Source organism: Castanea sativa, chromosome 3, assembly GCF_040712315.1.
Source record: "Castanea sativa cultivar Marrone di Chiusa Pesio chromosome 3, ASM4071231v1".
NCBI classification, from domain to species: domain Eukaryota; kingdom Viridiplantae; phylum Streptophyta; class Magnoliopsida; order Fagales; family Fagaceae; genus Castanea; species Castanea sativa.
The window spans coordinates 32,605,974-32,626,172 of record NC_134015.1 but is presented as its reverse complement, the minus strand read 5'-3'; the positions used below and the strand labels follow the sequence as shown (position 1 = coordinate 32,626,172).

General features: G+C 34.9%; 2 protein-coding genes across 3 annotated transcripts; both read left to right on the top strand.

Moving 5' to 3' along the window:
• The first annotated feature begins 7,387 nt into the window (after positions 1-7,387).
• LOC142627812 (tRNA(adenine(34)) deaminase, chloroplastic) lies at positions 7,388-14,149 on the top strand. 2 transcript variants are annotated; one of them, XM_075801710.1, is made up of 4 exons: positions 7,388-11,215; positions 11,303-11,390; positions 12,562-12,689; positions 13,634-14,149. In XM_075801710.1, exons 1-4 carry the CDS (start codon positions 7,440-7,442, stop codon positions 13,905-13,907), a joined length of 4,266 nt encoding a protein of 1,421 aa, XP_075657825.1. In that variant the 5' UTR covers positions 7,388-7,439; the 3' UTR covers positions 13,908-14,149. The 2 variants fall into 2 exon arrangements, 1 of the variants encoding a protein (XP_075657825.1); XR_012842946.1 differs by lacking the exon at positions 11,303-11,390 and having other exon boundaries at positions 13,634-13,807.
• Positions 14,150-15,618: 1,469 nt separating this feature from the next.
• Positions 15,619-17,041, top strand: LOC142626824 (uncharacterized). The gene is made up of 2 exons (XM_075800535.1): positions 15,619-16,414; positions 16,746-17,041. The coding sequence occupies exons 1-2, from the start codon at positions 15,647-15,649 to the stop codon at positions 16,848-16,850; spliced, it is 873 nt and encodes a 290-aa protein (XP_075656650.1). The 5' UTR covers positions 15,619-15,646; the 3' UTR covers positions 16,851-17,041.
• Positions 17,042-20,199: the final 3,158 nt, after the last annotated feature.

Genomic DNA, 20,199 nt, shown 5'->3' with positions numbered 1-20,199 from the left:
ACTACCTCTTAATTGTTGAGAAAAGAGAGAAATCAAAGGTTTTTGGATTTGTTTGAGAGAGAATTTAGAGAGGAAAAGAGATAAAATCTGCCTAGAAAAGTGATCCAAAATGCCCAACATCATTTTTCTTAAATTTAAATCTAGGGGGTTTAGGGGTAGAAATAGACGTCTGGCATGCTTTTCGAGGCCAATGGCCACTTTATGTGCACCAGGTCGGGTATGTTGATATCATCAATTTTGTCTTTTTCCTGCCTAACTTCGATTTCTTATTGGAAGGCATTCTCAGACTCCAATTGAGCTGATCTTGATGTCCTTCAAAATTTCTAGATTTCTAGTTTCTATAATACTAAAGAAATTGAAATTCCAACGGTCGTATCAAAAGTTGTGGCCTTGTGAAGCATGCTGATTCACTCCGCATAATTTTCAGGATATCTCAACCGTTTTAACTCCAACTTCGACTCATGAATAGTCATTGAAAGGGAATTTAATAACCTTTGCAATGACACTAGCCCCAAACTATTCTAATGGATGGATCAAAATTACGGTTTTTGGTGCCCAAGGAGTTAACCTCAGGTCAAACTCGGTCAAACTTAGTCAAAGTTGACAAAAATCTCCGAGTAGCTTGGGTTTGATGTATAAGCATGAATCTGACCAATCTCTGACTTTCAGTCAACCTAGGTTAACGAGAGTTACTTTGGTCATTTTGACCTAAAATGACACTTTGGGTGCTCTGATGCCCAAATGGATTGTACCATGTCAATCTAAATGTTCCCATGGTCCCCTGGTGAAAAATTAACATTTTTAGAATTTTCAGGGTTCGACACGCAAATCGAGGGTAGATAAAGTATAATATCTACAGAATTTAAAACATCTAGAACCATGTAGGTAACATCATTTCCAACAACATCCCAATATTTCTGAAGAAAATTGCAAACATATTGTCTAGACTAGGGCCTTTGGTGGGGCGCATTTGCTATAGGGCTTTATTGCTCATTTATATTGGACTTCTCATATTTTGTACTGAATTAACTCACTTAACAAAAAAATTAAAAAAAATAAATGGGACATGTAGCGCAAAATTAGAGCTCAATTTTATAATCTAATTGAATTTTCTCTTAACTTTGACTTTATATATATATACTAGACACTAACCTGTGCGATGTACGAGAAAAGCTACTAGATGAGTTTCAAAGGAGAAGAAACCATTATTTTTTAGTTGGAATAGAAAGAAAAAATGCATGAAATAAAACTATGATATTAAAAGAAATAGCATAAAGTTTTATTAGTTAGGCAAAAGAAAGAAATATTATTTATTTATTACTTTTTTGTGGGAAGGAGTAAGAGACAGAATGTTGGGTTTTTAGTTTAGTTTGTGTTGTATATATAAATATATACAATATAAGTTGTAATATATATACCAAGGGATACCTATTAAAAGATCATAACTTTTAAATTGGATATATACTAAAAGGTGCCTATTGAAAGGTCATAACTCTTTATATTGGATATATATTAAAGGTGCCTATTAAACGAAAAAATTGTCTATTAACCGAACAGGTGCCTATTGAATAAAAATGTACCTATTAACTGAAAATGTGCTTATTGAATGACAATGTGTCTATTGATCGAAAAAAGTGACTATTGACTAAAAAAGTGCATATTGAATAAAAATGTGCCTATTGAAGGGTCATATATATATATATATATATATATATATATATATATATATATATATATATATATATTTTGGGTATAAATAGTGGTTCATATTCATTTGATAACTTATTCTCAACTTCTTTTCTTTCATTTTTTTTAGAATCACAAAAAACCTGTGGGCAATTGCTCTTTTTTGTTAGTCAGTTTTATTTTGTTAAATAGTGAAAAAGTCTAGGAATCAAGCCACTGTTAGGATGTATGTCCTTAAATCCTATTGTATGATGCTATGTATGACATTATATATGACTTAATGTTATGATAAATAAAGTTGTTTTATTATTATCTAAAATAATGGTAACATGAATATTTGGACATTATCATATAATTCATGAGATGCATAGTATGTGATTTATGTGAAAAGTTATAGAAGATATAAATTACAAGTTCTTTGTAAACTCAAAATTATAGTTCGTAGTCGATGATGAAATTGGGCATTTCATCTGTGAAGACTATAACGTATCAATTAAGATGATTTGTCTTGATCATGGAAGTTGAGACTTCTAGTTGATATGTTGATATGTTGATATGTTTTAAGAGTTAAGACATATTGAACTAGACCGTTGTGAGATTTATTATTCTCCTAACGACTGTCAAATGAATAATAAATCTCATCACTTTTATTTGCATGAACTCTTAATCCTGAAAAAATAATGGACCTAATCATAAGGTGTAGGTTGCTTTTGAAGGAGAAAACTGGTTTTGTATCTCATACAAAACACATAGCGGAAGCAACAAACAAGGATCTATTTCATTCATGATTGATAACATGCACTATGTAAATTTCAGAATTTAAGAACAAGATAGCATACCTTGGTGTGGAGAAATTCAAAACAAAGATTAGAAGCACTTGGGAACACTTTTAATCTTCACTTTAATTCCACTTTACGCCCAAGATGTGTGGTATCTCAATCAGTTTTCAAAGGGAGAATGAAAGTGTGTCTCACACTCTCTCACACACCGTTTCTTATTTCACTAAAAAAAATTCTGTATGTTTCTCTCTTTATAAGTAACTGATTATCTAATTGGATTGGCCTATTGGGCCTTTCCAATTGGGCTTTAGTGTGTTGCTTGGAGTGGGACCAAAAGGGACCAATAAGACACTAGCTCCAATGGGCCTTGGGCTTTTCCGTAAACTCTTGACAAGTCCAAAGTTACCATTAATTATATTTAATACCACTATATAAATATAATTGCACTCTAGGCCTTATTAATAAATTATATCCCAAGACTTTATTATGCATGCAACCCCTTCATTAAAATATTCGTAGTAATCCAAAGTCATGAATATAGACTGCCACTTTGAAGATTACTACATCTTAATCCTTGAGTACCCAGTTTAATCCTTTATGTTATTCATCATATATTTATGAAATCCAATTTCATAAATATATACTTTAGTAACTCCTTACAAAGTGGTTGGGCCCAACACTCTGAATAACTAAACCTATTAAACTTATCTCAAGGGAATATTTTGTATCTCCGTTAAGAGACTATGAATTCCATCTTGAGAATATATGTTCCATCAACACTAAATGCGGATGCCCAACATACTGAGGTTTTGACCGTAACTAATAGATCTCACTCCTGATATATCAAAGCAACCTACATCTCATGATCAGGTCCATTATTCTCTCAGGATTTAGAATTGATGTAAATAGAAGTCGTGAGATTTATTATTCATTTGACAGTCGTTAGGAGAATAATAAATCTCACAGCGGTCCAGTTCAATATGTCTTAACTCTTAAAATATATCAACATACCAACTAGAAGTCTCCATTTTCATGATCAAGACAAATCATCTTAGTTGATATGTTATAGTTTTCGCAGATGAAACGCCCAATTTCATCACCGACTACGAACTAAACTTCTGAGTTTACAAAGAACTTGTGATTTATATCTTCTGTGACTTTTCACATAAATCACATACAATGCATCTCATGGACTATGATAATGTCTTAGTTCATTTATAGATAGTCTCCTATAATTAAACAATTTAATTATTATATACATGCCAATAAATTGGGTTTTAGGGCATAAACCCCAACAGCTTTGATATATCAGGAGTGAGATCTAAAGTCACGATCAAAACCTCAGTATGTTGGGCAGCCACATTTAGTGTTGATGAAACATATATTTTCAAGATGGAATTCATAATCTTTTAACGAAGATATAAAATATTTCATTGAGATAAGTTTAATGTGTTTGGTTATTCAGAGTGTTAGGCCTAATCACTTTAGTAAGGAGTTATATCAGGAGTGAGATCTAAAATCACGATCAAAACCTCAGTATATTGGGCAGCCACATTTAGTGTTGATGGAACATATATTTTCAAGATGGAATTCATAATCTTTTAACGAAGATATAAAATATTTCATTGAGATAAGTTTAATGTGTTTGGTTATTCAGAGTGTTAGGCCTAATCACTTTAGTAAGGAGTTACTAAAGTATATATTTATGAAATTGAATTTCATAAATATATGATGAATAATTTAAAGGATTAAACCGAGTACTCAAGGATTAAGATATAGTAATTTTCAAAGTGGCAGTCTACATTCATGACTTTGTATTGCTATGAATATTTTATGAAGGGGTTGCATGTATAATGAAGTCTTGAGATATAATTTATTAATAAGGCCTAGACTGCAATTATATTTATATAGTGGTATTAAATATAATTAATGGTAACTTTGGATTTATCAAGAGTTGACAGAAAAGTCTAAGGCCTATTGGAGCTAGTGTCTTGTTGGTCCCTTTTGGTCCCACTTCAAGCCACACACTAAAATTCAATTGGAAAGGCCTAATAGGCCAGCTCAATTAGATAATCAGTTAATTATAAATGGTGAAAAATACAAAATTTTTTATTAGAGAGAGAAAAAAATAGAGATATCATTGTCAAATGGTGTGTATGTGTGAGTGAAGCCACTCAATTATTCTCCCTTGGAAACTGAATGAGAGACCACACTTCTTGGGCATAAAGTAGAATTGGAGTGAAAATTAAAAGTGTTCCCAAGTACTTCTAATCTTTTGTTTTGGATTTCACTACACTAAGGTACGCTATCTTGTTCTTAAATTCTGAAATATATAGTGCATGTTATCAATCATGAATGAAAAGATCCATGTTTGTTGCTTTCGCTACATGTTTTGTATGAGATGCAAAACCAGTTTTTCCAACAGCCACACCAACATTAGCAATAGTAATACTGGAAAAATTCTTTAAACGCCTTACATATGCTTTTATTCTCAGATTTCTCATTCTCTTCTCTATGCCTTACGAATGCTTTTCTTCTCAATGACAGTTTTTTGTTTTAACATATACATCTTATGTAAAACAGTGAGTTGATACTAAAACTTCACGGGCAAAATGAAAAGACACAACTATTTGGTGTTTTTAAATGTATACATGAGATAAATTTATATAGACACATGGTCAATAAGGAGTTATCAACAAAAAGTCAAACTTTTCGCATATATATATATATATATATATATATATATATATATATATATATATAATTAAAAGTGCAAATACTGAAATAACAATTATCCAAATTTAATAGCTATACTTCATACAACTTTTACAAGTGTTGAGTTGTCAAATTGTTATTAATTTTTATATGAATCCATAATTTATACTATTTTACTATCATTTACAACTTGTCACCTCAACCATTGAAAACAATTTTGTGAAAAAAATGATGAATCTAGATTTATCCCAAATTTAAATAGGAATGGTGTAAGATGAGTTTTGAGGGAATAAAAAAGCGAGAATCAAAGTTACTAAAATAGAAACAAAGAGTTTAGAGACACTAAAAATTTTACAGAAAATTTCACAAAATATTGAGGTAGCAAATTATTATTAGTATGTTTAAAATGTGAAATACTAAAGTTACAAATTATTTTACAAACGACTAATGTGATGGGTAGTTACTAATAAGTAAAAATATGGTCTTGATAATGGACCTAAATAAGTAACCCGAATTTACCACGTCAACAATTGGACTTGAATAATTATTCTTTCAATTGCTAACGCTCTGTTTGTTTCGCTGGAAAATCTTTTGTAAAGATAGTTTTCCACATTTTTCAGTATTTGGTAGCACAAAAAAAACCTGGTCAATGGAAAACTATATTTGGTCAACGGAAAACCCTAATAAAAATAAGGCTTAATTTTTATAGGTTGTTTTCCAAATTTTTTTTTTTTTGGAAAACAATCTCTCTCTCATACGTTGCATCTCTTATAAATATTATCTTCATCTATAGTTGTGGGAAACATAATTTTTTGGCGCCTTCTCTCTCTCATAGTAAGTTTTTATACTTTTTCTCTCTTCCCTTTGCTTTTACTCTCTTCACACTCTCATTGTCACTAACTCTGGTCTCTACTCTTCCCATAGATCTCTCTTTCTCTAATTAGATTTTTTTTTCCTTCACTGATCAATCAATAGTTCTGACTTATAAAGGAGAACAAATTTGCAATGGTAATTATTTCATTCTTCTCTACCAAAATCTCAATTCTTTGCTTTGAATTTCAAGCTAGATTTTCTTTTTTCTCTAAGAAATTTTCGGTTTGATGGATTCCAAGCAAAAGTTACTTCTTTGTCATACATAAAGTGCAAAAAAATAAATAAAATAAAATAAAATAAAAAGAAGAAGAAGAAAGAATGAATGAAGTAAAAGATGAAAATTTTAAACATAGTACCTATATTGCTCTAAATTGCTTTTTACATGAGACAATCTTTACCGTGGACTAACAATATTGTTATATAATGAATGATTATTGTTTAGGAGAATTGCATTTGTTGGCAAATACTTTTTTTGTTGGCAGATACTATTCAGTAATGATATATTATACAGTACATTATGTAAATACATAATTTAGAGTAATATTGAAGACTTGTGGTTGACCATAGTAGACAATTAGTATACTAGCAAAAAGAGTAGACAATTAAAAGTTATTGTTATTTATACTTATTGAAAATGTATTCCCCTATCAAATTTATATAGACAAATGGTTGATATGTGTGTGTGTACGTACGTACGTTGTTGTCTATATAAACAAGTGGTAGAGATCATGAAAATTTGACAACAAATTAATTTTGATTGTATTTATTGTCAAAATTTTAGTATGAAAACCAAATTCATTCTTGGTTTTTTTATTTATAATGATTACATTAATTAGTTTATATAATATACATGTTTTAAATTATACAAGAAGTATTTAAAAGAAATTGCATATCAAACACCAAAAAACATTCTCAAGCTTATTTCAATGTTGTCACTAAATACTGAAAAATGAGATAATTTTTTAGAAAATGCTCTTTGAAAAATGAACAATTTTTTATAAAACGTTAATACTAAAACAAAATGAATGTATCATTATTCTTTCAATTGCCAACTCACATGGAAAAGCCGAGTTTAGGCACCGAGCGAATCAACCCAACCGAACCGATTCTCATGAGCCGCTCGACCTGTAGCGAGCTATCAGCTATCCCTCAATTCAATTGGACTTGAATAATTTCATTTTCTTCGAAATTCGACAACATAATCTGTGAGTTGAGTTGAGTTAAGAAATCTGATCTACAACTGTAGAGACAGAGACCCACATGGTTTCACTCTCAAGTTCAGCTCCATCAACCTTCCAAACCCTCCACAACCCACTTCTCACATCAAGGTAAGCTGCCCTCTCTCTCCCTTACCCTTTTATTATAGATAATATTAGCTATATAGATATGCACAACACCTATATATATTCACTTAGAAGCAAAGGCCCTCTTTCCTTTTCCTTTAATGACTACTCCTACTTCTTCAATGAAAGATTTGATAGAACCCCATTTCAAATATCATCATCATCATCTTGTTGTGCTTGTGCTTGTGCTTGTTGTTCTTGCTGTACATTTTCCACTCACAGTCATAGGGTGCCCACAAGCCCTACATTTTTATATGGGTTGAGGCAGTCCACCCTGCTTCAATGCTCAGCTTCTAGAAGGCTGATCTTGGGAAGTGGAAACCGCTACTATAACAGGCTTCCAGTCCAGCATTTGGACCGGGGTTGTTATGAGGTTTCTTGCTCTCTCAAGGAGACTAGTGTGAGTAATAGGCGTAGAAGAAGAAGAAAAAATGAGAGATGTACTTGTATGGTTTCAGAGGATAGTGAAAATTCGGATTGTTTCGATGATGTAGAAGCAGTTTTGAGCTTGTTGAGTGAGCAAGTGAGTGACGAATGTTTAGGTGGTAGAGTGAGAAGTGGGTTTTCTTTTGAGAGTGTGGAAGTGAACAAGAGAGGGAGTTTCGGTGGTGGAGAGAGAAAATTGAGTTCATCTAAGAGAGTGGATGTTGAGCAGGGAGGGAACTTTGATCTTAGAGCGAGAAAGGTGAGTTCATCTAAGAGAGTGATCGTGGATAAAGGAGGGAGAAATCGTGGTGGAGAGAGAAATGTGACTTCATCTTCTAAGAGAGTGGTGGTGGATAAGGGAGGGAGTATTAGTGGTGGAGATAGAAATGTGACTTCATCTAGGAGAGTGGAGGAGGAGAAGAGAGGGAGCTATGGTAATGAAAGTTATAGAGGGAAGGAAAAAAATGTTGAGTCAGCTTCACAAGAGAGTTATTCAAGGCATAACTTAGAGCCAGTCATACTTGAGTCGAGGGACGAGGATTGTTGTCAGAATGAGGAAAGTGAAACGTTTTTAAGGAGTGACAATCGTAAAGGAAGAAAAGGGGGTTCTAGTTGTTCATCTTATTACTCAGTTTTATCTTCTGGGGATTATGAAAGTGATATGGAAGTTCAGGAAAATCAGGGGCAATTTGTGGAAAAGTTGTCAAGTGGGTGTACGGACTCAGGAAAGAGTGATAAGGATATATCTGAGGGGAAAATGGAAGCAGAGTACAAGAGGCAAAAGGATGATGCGGAGGGACAGGGGGGAATCTCAGAACAAAGAAATGCTGCAGTGAGGAATGGTGTTGAGTGGGATTGGAGGAAGAAGTCAGAGAAGAAGCTTACTGAAATAATGGTTGAAGAAACACAGTCTAGGAAAGAATCCTCACAAATGAATGCGCAAGCATCAAGCTCCCATGAAAGTGATTATGGAAAGTCATGTAGTTCCCATAGCCAAATCAAGGAGGAAGAAGAGAATTCAAAATCGGCAATGAATTTGGATAAAGGAACAAGAAAGCAATATGGTCAAATAGGGAATCAAGTCATTGGAGTATCCAAATCTGGAAGAAAATACCAGGAACTTACAGAACTACGTGAGTTCCCTGCCAGTGAAGTTGAGACAACTTCCTCACAAAAAAGATCCAGTGTTAGGGAAGGGAACATAGTGATAGCTGCAAATTTGTTACATGAAACCAGAGATGAACATTACAAAACAGTAGGCCTTATCACTGGAAATGACAAGCTAAAAAAAAACTCTCATCAAGTCACTGAAATGTCAGAAATGCAAGATGTAAATACTGGAAGGACTTCTGATTGGCAGAGGGAATCTGATACTAGAATGAAAAAACAGGAAGAAAATACAACTTTGGTATTGAGTTCAGCTCAGCAGATGGAGCAGCCCTACCAAACTGGTGAATGGATCAGTGAACAGATTGACTCAGGAAGAAAATCCCAGAGTGTCACTGAAATGTCAGAATTTCATGACAATAATATTGACAAGGCCTCCATTATGCAGCGGGAAACTAGATTGAACAATAAGAAAAAAAACTCAGACTTGGTTTCCATATTAAGTCCAGAAGCAAAACAGTTATGTCCCAAAATAGATCAAAAAGCTCCTCAGAGAATTCAATCCAGAAAAGGATACGAAGATGTCAGTGTCATGTCAGTGGTTCATGCCAGTGATATAGAAACTGTTACAGATCAAAGAACTTCTGAAAGGAGAATTAATCAAAACAGTAATTTGACCTCACTTGCAACACCAGTTGGGGAAACAAGAGAAAAGTATAATCAAACTGATGAAACGGTCTTGCAAATTATATCAATAAAAGAGGCTCAAAGACCTACTAAACCATTGGCTTTTCATGAAGAAACCTCAGAAGAGGCCTCTAATTTCCAAGCGTCAGTTAATTTGGTTTCCCAGGGTCAAGTACAACAGATTGATGTGGAGGAGGCAGATAATAGAAGTTCACAGGCAATGGTAATGCCTCCACCATCTCAATTGGTATCTAGAGGTTCACTGCATGTTGAGATGACTGGTGGGAATGAAACCCAAGAGGCTTCAGGGGAAGCTTCAGAAAGAGGCTCTAGTGACCATTATACACGTTCTGGAGGCATAATTTTAGCTTTGCACCACGAACCATATGGCAGAGATGGAAGCGGTGAGTGTTATGGGGATGCTCTGGGTTCAGCTGATCGTTTAGAGAAATCATCCACGCATTATGTTGGTGAGTTTGTAGAGAATGTGAGGCAAGAAGTTTTGACTTCAGAAATCAAGAAGGAGAAGAAAGATTCTGAGATGAAGTTGGTATCTGGCGAGAAGTACGGGCAAAAGAGTTCAAGTCAATTTGGTTCTGGAGACTCTCAGTTGAGAGAGCGTAAGTCAAGGCATCCATCTGGGGGTTCCGGAACAAAGGGTCCTTCTGATGAAATATGGGATGTAACGGACTCAACTATTCAGAAGACCCCCCAGACAGAAGGATCAGAGGACACTACAACAACTGGGAATGCCATTATGAAGAGATCTGGCAGGTCCTTGTGGGGAATCATTGCAGATGTAATTCGACTAAGGTGGGTATCACATTCTGAATCCCCGCATTCTGTCACAAGGTCAGGTAGAAGGAGTTTGTCAAACAAGTCCGCTAGTAGTGAGACATTTTTTTCTGGCCGTGAGCATGAAGAAAATAATCGAGAGAATGCACAGAAGGAAAAAAGAAGCATGCCTGCAGAAGTAATGTCTTCTGATCAGCAACTGTGCAGTAAAACTTCTCTTCAAAGTCAAGGAGAAGCTTCTGACACAACGAGATCAAAGGATAAAATAAGTTATCTTGAAGGAGATGCATCATCTTCTTTAGGTACATCAGAAAGTGGGTCAGTGTCAAAAGGAATTTCCTTAGCTTCTGGAGAGGAAAATGTTAATGAAGATGCAAAGGGTTTTCATGGTGCCCCTTCTGGCATGGAAGTAGCAGGACCATTAATACCATCACCTACTGGGGGCATAAGAAGATCTGCCATTGTAGATGAAATTTCAAAGACCAGTGAAACGGCTGCATCTGAATATGGCTCAATGGAGCAGGTAGAGGAACCTGTTAGTGTGAGATTGATTGAAATCTCAGATACTGAGGGAAAGGATGGGGAATTGCAACAAAGGAAGCTTCAGCGGAACAAGCAAGTCCCAAGAGATAGATTTGATGAATGGGAAAAAGCATATAAACTAGAAAGTGAGCAGCGGAGAATTGATGAAATCTTTATGAAGGAGGCACTGTTGGAAGCCAAGAAGGCTGCTGATTCTTGGGAGGTGCCAGTTGGGGCTGTGCTTGTGCAGCATGGGAAGATTATTGCTCGTGGATGCAACTTGTAAGTTTTATGAGTTTCTGAAATATATTGTTTGGTTGGTTGCTTTTCTTTTTGGGGAGGGTATTTATATGGAGATACGTATTTCAGAGTAGAAGAGTTACGGGACTCCACTGCCCATGCTGAAATGATGTGCATACGGGAGGCTTCAAACTTGCTTCGGACTTGGAGGCTTTCAGTAATTTCCTATGTTTAGAATCTACTTCTAAATTTTTTCATCTAAAATGTTAAATCTCATCTTAATTTTTATAAAAATGAGATGCTAATTCACCGAAGATTTAAACCATTGCAGTTTGCAACAATGGTGTGTTTCAGCATCATCTTTATTGAGTTTTAACTGGTACCAAATGACTGATTACCGTGTATGCCTTTTCCAGTTCTCTTGTGGATAGAACCAAGCACTTGGAATTAGTTGCTACTTGCTCACTGAAAAACTTGAATTGCATATTTAACTTCTTTATACTGCAGAGCAATATGAAAAAAAAATGGTGTTCCTAGCTGTGCTTAACCATACAATTCCTAGGAAATTTGCACTACACTTTCTTCATACTTGCATAAAAAAAAAAAAAAAAAAAAAACTAATGATAACAAAGAAAATAAAGTATAGATTTTTGCATTAAACTCACATCTGAAATTTTCTGAATGGTAAATATATAGAATGTGAACGTAAGTAAGAAATTGGACATCACTAATTGCTTGAAGTATTGGTGAGAATTGATTTTCAGATAAGACAATTGGTTATTAGTAAACATGATTGGTAGTCTTATTTTTTTAAAATAAAATAAAATGAAAGAAGAAAAAGAAAAGAGTCATAATAAGTGATTGTGTCTTCTTAATAACTGGATCAATAAGTTGTTAACTGTCAACAATGATTCCATATTTGTTTGTGATTACTCCATTCTAAAGTTTTAAGGATGATCATGTTCAATATCGAAGTGCATTCCATAGGTTATCTAGTAACCTTGAATTGAAAAGTATGTCCATAGCAATGCGAATTCAGATACCATCCTGCATTATGAAGTGGAGTGTGGCTGTAAATTAACATCATGATGACTATACTTGTTTCCCAACACCACCAAATAAAAAAGAAAAAAAAAAAAGAATAAGCAAAAGAAATTTATATTGGTCATTATACTGTTCAGTCTCTAATACTTTGGTTACTCAACTGTCGAAATCCAATATTCCACAGTGATATAAACCATACAGGGGCTTGTGTAGAATTGAGTCTCTCTATAACACTTAATATCTATTAGTTAGTTTTAGTTATAATGCTTAGCTCTTAGTTTAAAACACTTAAATATCTATTTTATGACACCTAGCTTCAGCTAATTAATGTTTTCCACTGTCAGGGGACAACACTCTATGTAACACTTGAACCATGTCCCATGTGTGCTGGTGCAATACTCCAAGCAAGAATCAACACTCTCGTATGGGGAACTCCCAATAAACTTCTTGGAGCTGATGGCAGCTGGATTAGGTATGCAATTTACATGCTGTTCCTGCTTTTTTCTCCCCTTGTTTAAATGATGTTTAAACCAGTCAGCCTATTGATTTTGTATTCTCATGCAATAAAAATTCTAATGGAAACTTCTAATGGTTTGAATCAAATGAACTTGCTGTAGCTTTTCTCCAGTCAGTTTATCTGGACCACTGAGTTCTGAATCAACTCAGAGTTTCTGATTTCATATAAAGGGCGTGGATAAAAGATAGTAGCATGATAAATTGAAGTAAAGCAGTTCTTCACAAATAGTTTTCCTATGCTTATGCTACAACACCTATGAATTACAAGACTTATATACTCTACATTCAAATCCTTTACATTCCATCAAACATTTGTTTGTTATACCTAATAGTCCTCTAGTTTCAAATCAGAGGCTAGTCACTCTGCGCAGTTCTCAATAGACCTGGTTCAAAGAATTTCTTCTGCTAATCAGTAATCACTAAACAATTGTATTTATGACTAGGATAAACTTGCCATGTCTTCAATAAGGATGTTTAGTCATGTTTTATTATAACTTTTATATTGGTAGGCACAGAAGGCATTTTGCGTAAGCAATACCTTATGCACATCATTCATGTAAATATATATATTTTTAATTCCTTTCTTTCTTTCTTTCGGCGTTGCCTTTGGAAATAAGAGAGAAAGGGTTGAGCTTAGATGGGTAGAATGTTTTGAAACATATTGCAAATGAGACTGGTAATATATGGATAGCTGCTTCTTGTTGCTTGAGACTAGAACTAAATGTTCTTGCTAGAATGGGCTGCAGGAACCAGAATAGAATGGAAGCCATACAACTGGTTACTTTACCAGTTAACGTGACAATATTGTATAGAATATAGAGTTGATGGATAAAGAGCATAATTTTGATGGACCAGGAGCTATAAGGAAGAAAGTTTTGACATGTAACTAGTTTTTTGCAGGCTTTTTCGGGATGGTGAAGAAGGTGGAAGTGGCATGGAATTGCCAGATAAGCCAGCTGCTCCTGTCCACCCATTCCACCCAAAAATGACAATTCGCCGAGGGGTGTTGGCATCTGAGTGTGCAGATGCAATGCAGCAATTTTTCCAGCTGAGGAGAAGGAATAAAGAAAAGAAAGAAGACCCACCTCCTCCACCTGCATCCCTTCCCATATCGCACCATCCATCAAAATTTCTTACAAAGATGCATGATATCTTCCAAGTTTTCTGTTTGTAGTAAGGGTACTGAACCCTTTGTTTTTAGAGCTGCAAAAACTCAGTTGCAAGAGATGGCTATCCTTCAAATCAAATAAAGTTGATATTGTTGAGGGTTGATGGAATCACTAGACTGCAAATTGTATTATCTGATGTTGAACGGCTTGACTACTTAATACAGAGCAAGAGTTGGGATCATTGATAGAATTGGAAGAAAGAAATGAATTGTGGCCCCCCAAAATTATTTCTTGGGTTCCTTTGACACATAATTGGCCAGCATAGTGGCAGTGTTTAAGAGTTCCTAACAATGATATTAGTCAAAAATAGAAAAATATAAAGTAAAACTAACTACCTGTGGGGTTTACGACATAAACATGAGGTGTAATTTCGAGAAGTACAAGCATTTCTTTTTCATATCTTTTTCTGTGTTGGCAATGCGGAAAATGACTGCTTGCTTACTGCAAAGATGAATTTTGCAAGATCCAGGCATAACTTTGTAGCCTAATTTCTCTCTTTACAAAAGATCTGAAATTCCAGTATCAGGAGTTTTTGGGAAAAGGTAAAAAGTATTCACTATTTGCTTTTTGTCTCAGTGTTTTTTCCTTTTTTTTTTGGTGTAAATAATCTAAAATAAAGTAGCTTTTAGTTTTTTGTCATACGTTTAACATGAATTTCCAAAAATTACATCTATTGATAAACACTGCAAATAAACTACCTGAACTTGCAAGGTACCCAAATTGACACCATTGTAAGGATTGTGTAGCTTAATTTGATAAATGGACTACGTCATTTCTATCTTCAAAAAAGAAGAAAGAAAAAAGAAATAAATAAAAAAGAAAGGGGGGGGGGGGGGGGGGGGAAGGTTCTTCCTCCAATAGGAAATCCTAAAGCTGAAGCCTTGCTTTCCTCATCAAATTCAAATCTGATGGGAACTAATTACCCACGTCTAGGTCAGATGTCCGGATCGATATGGTGATAAAAGATTATACATATACACATAATAAAGCGTTTGGTAAGATTTTGTTAGCACTTATTAGATGGATGTAATATCCCTTTTCCCAAATACGCCACGACAAAAATAATACTAAAAATTTCCATGAACCTTGCTCAAAAAAAAAAAAAAAAAAAAAATCCTGAACCTTTTTTTAAAAAATAAATTTTAAATAGCTTAAGAGGCTAGGATGGTTAGTAAATACCAATTCAAGATTTTCCTCAACGATTAAAAGGCAAGAAAATCTATACCTCCTTTGATCCTGCAAGTCATCAAATGAGTAAACTGTAATCTTCTCTCTCTCTCTATTAAAAAAAATTTAAAAAAAAAAACATTTGTTGGAGCACTGGCAAAATATGGGTCAGGGCACAATTCCCCCAATGAGATACTGAAAATTGACAACTTGGAAACTACAATCATAAGATGACCAAAAATAAAAAATAAAACAAACGATTTTACCATCTGAACTCAACAACACAATTTTTAGTAAGCTTTCCCCATATAATGTGAATATAAAGCTGGGGCAATAAGTTCAGCCTTTAAAGGCCCTCTACCATGGGCCCACTAATAAGCCATGAGGGGATCTAAAGTTAAAATTAACAACCTTGTTTGGCAAATCATTAGAAGGGACGTAGCAATCACATGAAGACTACATCTCTCCCTCCAACATTACACCCAACCTGTATTTCACTCCCTAGAACTGTATTACTCCCTCCTTGATTAAATATAAAAGCACCAAATATTTCCTTCCAATTCTCATCTCCACAGAAATGGCTACAATGTTGTGGGCTTTCTTTTTAGTTGGTCTTAGTTTTACACAATTCCTTGCCAATGCACAAGGACAAGTGGCCACACCTACTACCTTGCCAACCACAACACCAGCTGCACCATCTACCCTGCCAACTGCAACACCACCTCCTACTACCACACCAGCGGCTCCATCCAATTTGCCAGTTGCAACACCGCCTACAACACCATCTGCGCCATCTACATTGCCAACTGCAACACCACCTGCTGCTACCACACCACCTGCCACATCTCCAAAATCATCCCCATCTCCTAAAGTAGCCCCAACAATAAGCCCAACCGTCCCACCCCCTAAAATTCCACCACCAAGTCCACCTGTTTCAACTCCAACACAGCCACCAGTGTTGCCACCATCTCTACCACCAGCTTTACCACCACCAAAAATCTCTCCTACACCAGCCCAAGCACCACCAGTGCCAGCCCCTGCAAAGCAGACACCAGTACCAGCACCGGCTCCACCACCACCTACAGCAGCACCTGTACCAGCACCACTGAAGGCACCACCAGCACCAGCACCAGCACCTGTACCAGTTACACCCGTTCCAGCACCAGTCTTGGTTCCCTCACCTGCTCCAGCGCCCACCAAACACAAAAAGAAAAGAAGGCACAGACATAAGCACAAGCATCATCATGCACCAGCACCAGCCCCAGCCGCTAATGTAACCAGCCCCCCAGCACCTCCTACATTGGTAGACACAGAGGAAACAACTCCAGCACCATCACCAAATGCGGTAACTTTTAATCAGTTGGATTGCCATTACTATTAATTTTCCAAAATTGCTGAGAAACTATTTTATATATGATAAATAAATTACAAATATATGGGGTGGCTTGATATGGATGATTTTACTTCTCACATGAAAAAATGTTTTGACTGATGCTACCACTACAAATTTTACTACATAAACCTTATGAACTAATATATCAACTTTTTACAAAACAAAAAATAATTTATTATGTTTATTTATGTGACACCAATCACATTCATTGTTACATCAATATATCAGCTTTAACAATTTCCAAATATTTTTACTGACCATTCCTTTCTTTCTCAACTCACAGAATGGAGGACATGCACTACATCAGCAGCTAGGAAGGTCTGGAAGGTGGATGACTACAGGATTAGCTGTTGCCATTCTGCTGGCTCTTACAGGATATATTTCCTAGAAATCTTATGTGCTGATGAACCATTGATTTGCTGTTATACTGAAAAGAGTTGATTATTTCATACGTATGACACAAGATCAATTCAAAGATTGCTTAGACAGGAGTGAATAATAAGGAGACTGAGCCAAATCAAGGTTTTGTAGTTCCAATTTTTGAATGGTTAATGTTTAATGAAGACAAATTTTGAGTTTTATATTATATATATATATATATATATATATATATATATATATATATATATACACATATTAATTTTGTTGCTGAATGAAGACAGATTTTTTTTATTACAACAACAAACATGGAAATTTCCAAAAGGAAACTTAGAATAACATAACAAGTTGATTGGCACATATCAAATTTGATCAGTATTTGAGTCCGGATTGATTTCCTCCCATAAGTCATACTCAACCATGAGGCCAAGGTTGTCAACTAATTTGTGATGACAGAGACAACCTGCACACTGATTAAAGCACAACCAGTTGGTCCGCATAAACATAATAACCTTCAAATTCAGGATTTTCATAAAATGTTTATGCATTGGTTTTATTTTTCATAAGGAAATTTTTTTGGACTATTCCAATTTGCAAATGGAAAAGAATTCCATAGTGCCATCTCAGCTACTTGTATTATAGAAATGGCCTGACCCAAGTCAAAGATCAAGAAGAACATAAAAATCAATGCAATCTCTTCCAAGAATTCTTTTCTAAGTTTCTCTTTTAGATTCCATTTGGATCTTGATGCGAGATTGAAGCCCAGCAAGAATTCATCTTATGGATATTCAAGTTGGTTTTCATAAGCTATAAGATTCAATGAAACAAACGGTCCCTAAATATTACCGAAAAACTATATATTAAATACGATGGTAAAAACTGCATCTCTCTACCCAGTGGTTGATATTGCTTTGGTGCATACTGTCTTCTGACTCAGAAGAACATAACAAGTTGATTGGCACATATCAAACTTGATCAGTATTTGAGTCCGGATTGATTTCCTCCCGTAAGTCATACTCAACCATGAGGCCAAGGTTGTCAACTAATTTGTGATGACGGAGACAACCTGCACACTGATGAAAGCACAACCAGTTGGTCCACATGAACATAATAACCTTAAAATTCAGGGTTTTCATATAATGTTTATGCATTGGTTTTATTTTTCTTAAGTAAGGAAAATGTTTTGAAGGACTATTCCATTTTGCAAAATTCCATAGTGCCATCTCAGCTACTTGTATTATAGAAATGGCCTGACCCAAGTCAAAGATAAAGAAGAACATAAAAATCGTTGCAATCTCTTCCAAGAAATCTTTTCTAAGTTTCTCTTATAGTTTCCATTTGGATCTTGATGCTAGATTGAAGCCTGGCAAGACTTCATCTTATGGATATTCAAGTTAGTTTTCAGAAGCTATAAGATTCAACGAGACAAATGGTCCCTAAATATTATTGAAAAACTTTATATTAAGTAATATGATGAAAACTGCATCTCTCTACCCAGTGGTTGATATTGCTTTGGTGCATTCTCTGTCTTCTAACTTAAGTCATTAATTTTGGCAGCTGCCAACCTAAAGATAAGCATGACTTTTCACTCAAAGTCATATTTGACACCTTACCCAACAATAAGAGCTATCTTTTCTTTTTTATTTTTATTTTTTATTTTTTTTTATTTTTTATCTTGATCCTACTTTCATATTGCAAGTTATTAGAATAGCAAGTAGCAGAATAATAAAACAGTCTTGAAAAAACAATTGAAGGGAATAAACAACCATTCATGATCAAGAAACATCCCACATGACTTTCATTATGTGGCAATGAAAAGGAAACCAAATAAGTACCTGTATGTAAATAAGGCCGCGCTCATAGGCTAATTGATTTATGAGCCTCTCTGTTCTTTCACCACACACATCACAAGTAAATTGTACAAGCAAACTTCTTCTTGGAAGTTTTATTTCAATATTTGCATCCTGCACGGAGGACATGTAGGTGTGAGAAGACACGTTTAAGAAAAGAAAAATAAAACAAACTATCAGAAAGTGCACGTTGCTTGGTTTTAAAGCATAGCAGCATACAATGCAGGTATACTTTTTTTTTTAATACCTGCAATGAGTTGTACCTCAAATGGGACCTCCTCACTCATAAGTGCGAAAGAAAAGATTATGAGAGAGGGAGGTGGAGGAAATTTTTGGAGTGGGGAAATTTTTCATAGACGGAACCAAACAAGTGAGAAAAATAACAAAATGGCAACTTTCTGCAAATGAAAACATTAGGAAATACAATTTTTTGAACATGGAGTTGAGTCATAAAAAAGAATGATAGTCAAAGTATTCCAATTTTCACTCTATTTTTTTGCTTGAACTTCAATATACACCTGAAACAGAAGGTTGTTCTATATGCTTTATATTAAAGTCATTCATCAATAACCCAAATAACCCAAACCAATATATATATATTGAAACCATTTAGAAATTGAATATGAATTATACTCATTAGAGTGCATCAAAGCAATACAAGGAAGTTCCACACCTGAGCAACCAACTAATCAATTTATTCTTTAAAAAAATAAAAAATAAATAAAAAGTATGTGTCATGTCATGTGTTTACGTAACAAGAACAAAAATTTTCCTCTTTCGTCTTTACAATAGTCAATAAGGAAAGGAGAAAAGTGCAGTATTATTTTTGGGTTATGAAATAGAATCATATTAAAAAAGAAAAAAAAAAGTTGGAATGTGAAATTGCGTACCGTGGTGTTGGGTTCTTCGGATTGAGAACTATCTTCCACGAATTGAGAAACCGCCAATAGGCGGCGTCGGCAGCGGCTGCCTAGTTTGGGCTTGGGGGTTTGGGAGAATGTAATGGAGACAAAAACATGGATATTATTATTATTATTTATGGGTTTGTATTTGTAAGTTCGGTTATGTGTCAGACTAGGATATGTCGAAGGTAGAAAGAGACGACACCCACTTCCACATCCAGACCCAGAACTAGTTGTTGTTGGTGTTACCGCCATCGTGCTGTCTGTTTTTTTTCAGGATTTTTCTCCGGTCGGATTTTTCAAGCCTAAACTATAAAACCAAATAAGTGAAAAAATGGGTTAACACCGAGGGAGTGAGGGGCGGCTGAAGAGTTAGGAGAGGGACGAGTGAAAGAAAGCGTGAAGTTTTAAAGTTAGAGGAGCGGAAAAGGGGGACCGGTAGAAAATGGAGAGGCGACAGGAAAGTAGGAAGATAGAAGGATGGGAGATTCTAGCATTTTACACTTATTTTTCAAAATATTTGTCAATATCTCAAAATATTTGTCAATATTTTCATGTTTTCAAACTATCTAGGTTTATGTTCCTGTTTCGAAACTTAATTTTATTA

Excerpts from the sequence above, each read along its gene's own strand:
- LOC142627812 (XM_075801710.1), top strand. The coding sequence starts at position 7,440 with ATGCACAACACCTATATATATTCACTTAGAAGCAAAGGCCCTCTTTCC. Across the intron at positions 11,391-12,561 it reads TTCGGACTTGGAGGCTTTCA|GGGACAACACTCTATGTAAC; the intron begins GTAATTTCCTAT and ends TTCCACTGTCAG. Across the intron at positions 12,690-13,633 it reads GCTGATGGCAGCTGGATTAG|GCTTTTTCGGGATGGTGAAG; the intron begins GTATGCAATTTA and ends AGTTTTTTGCAG.
- LOC142626824 (XM_075800535.1), top strand. The coding sequence starts at position 15,647 with ATGGCTACAATGTTGTGGGCTTTCTTTTTAGTTGGTCTTAGTTTTACA. Across the intron at positions 16,415-16,745 it reads CAGCACCATCACCAAATGCG|AATGGAGGACATGCACTACA; the intron begins GTAACTTTTAAT and ends CTCAACTCACAG.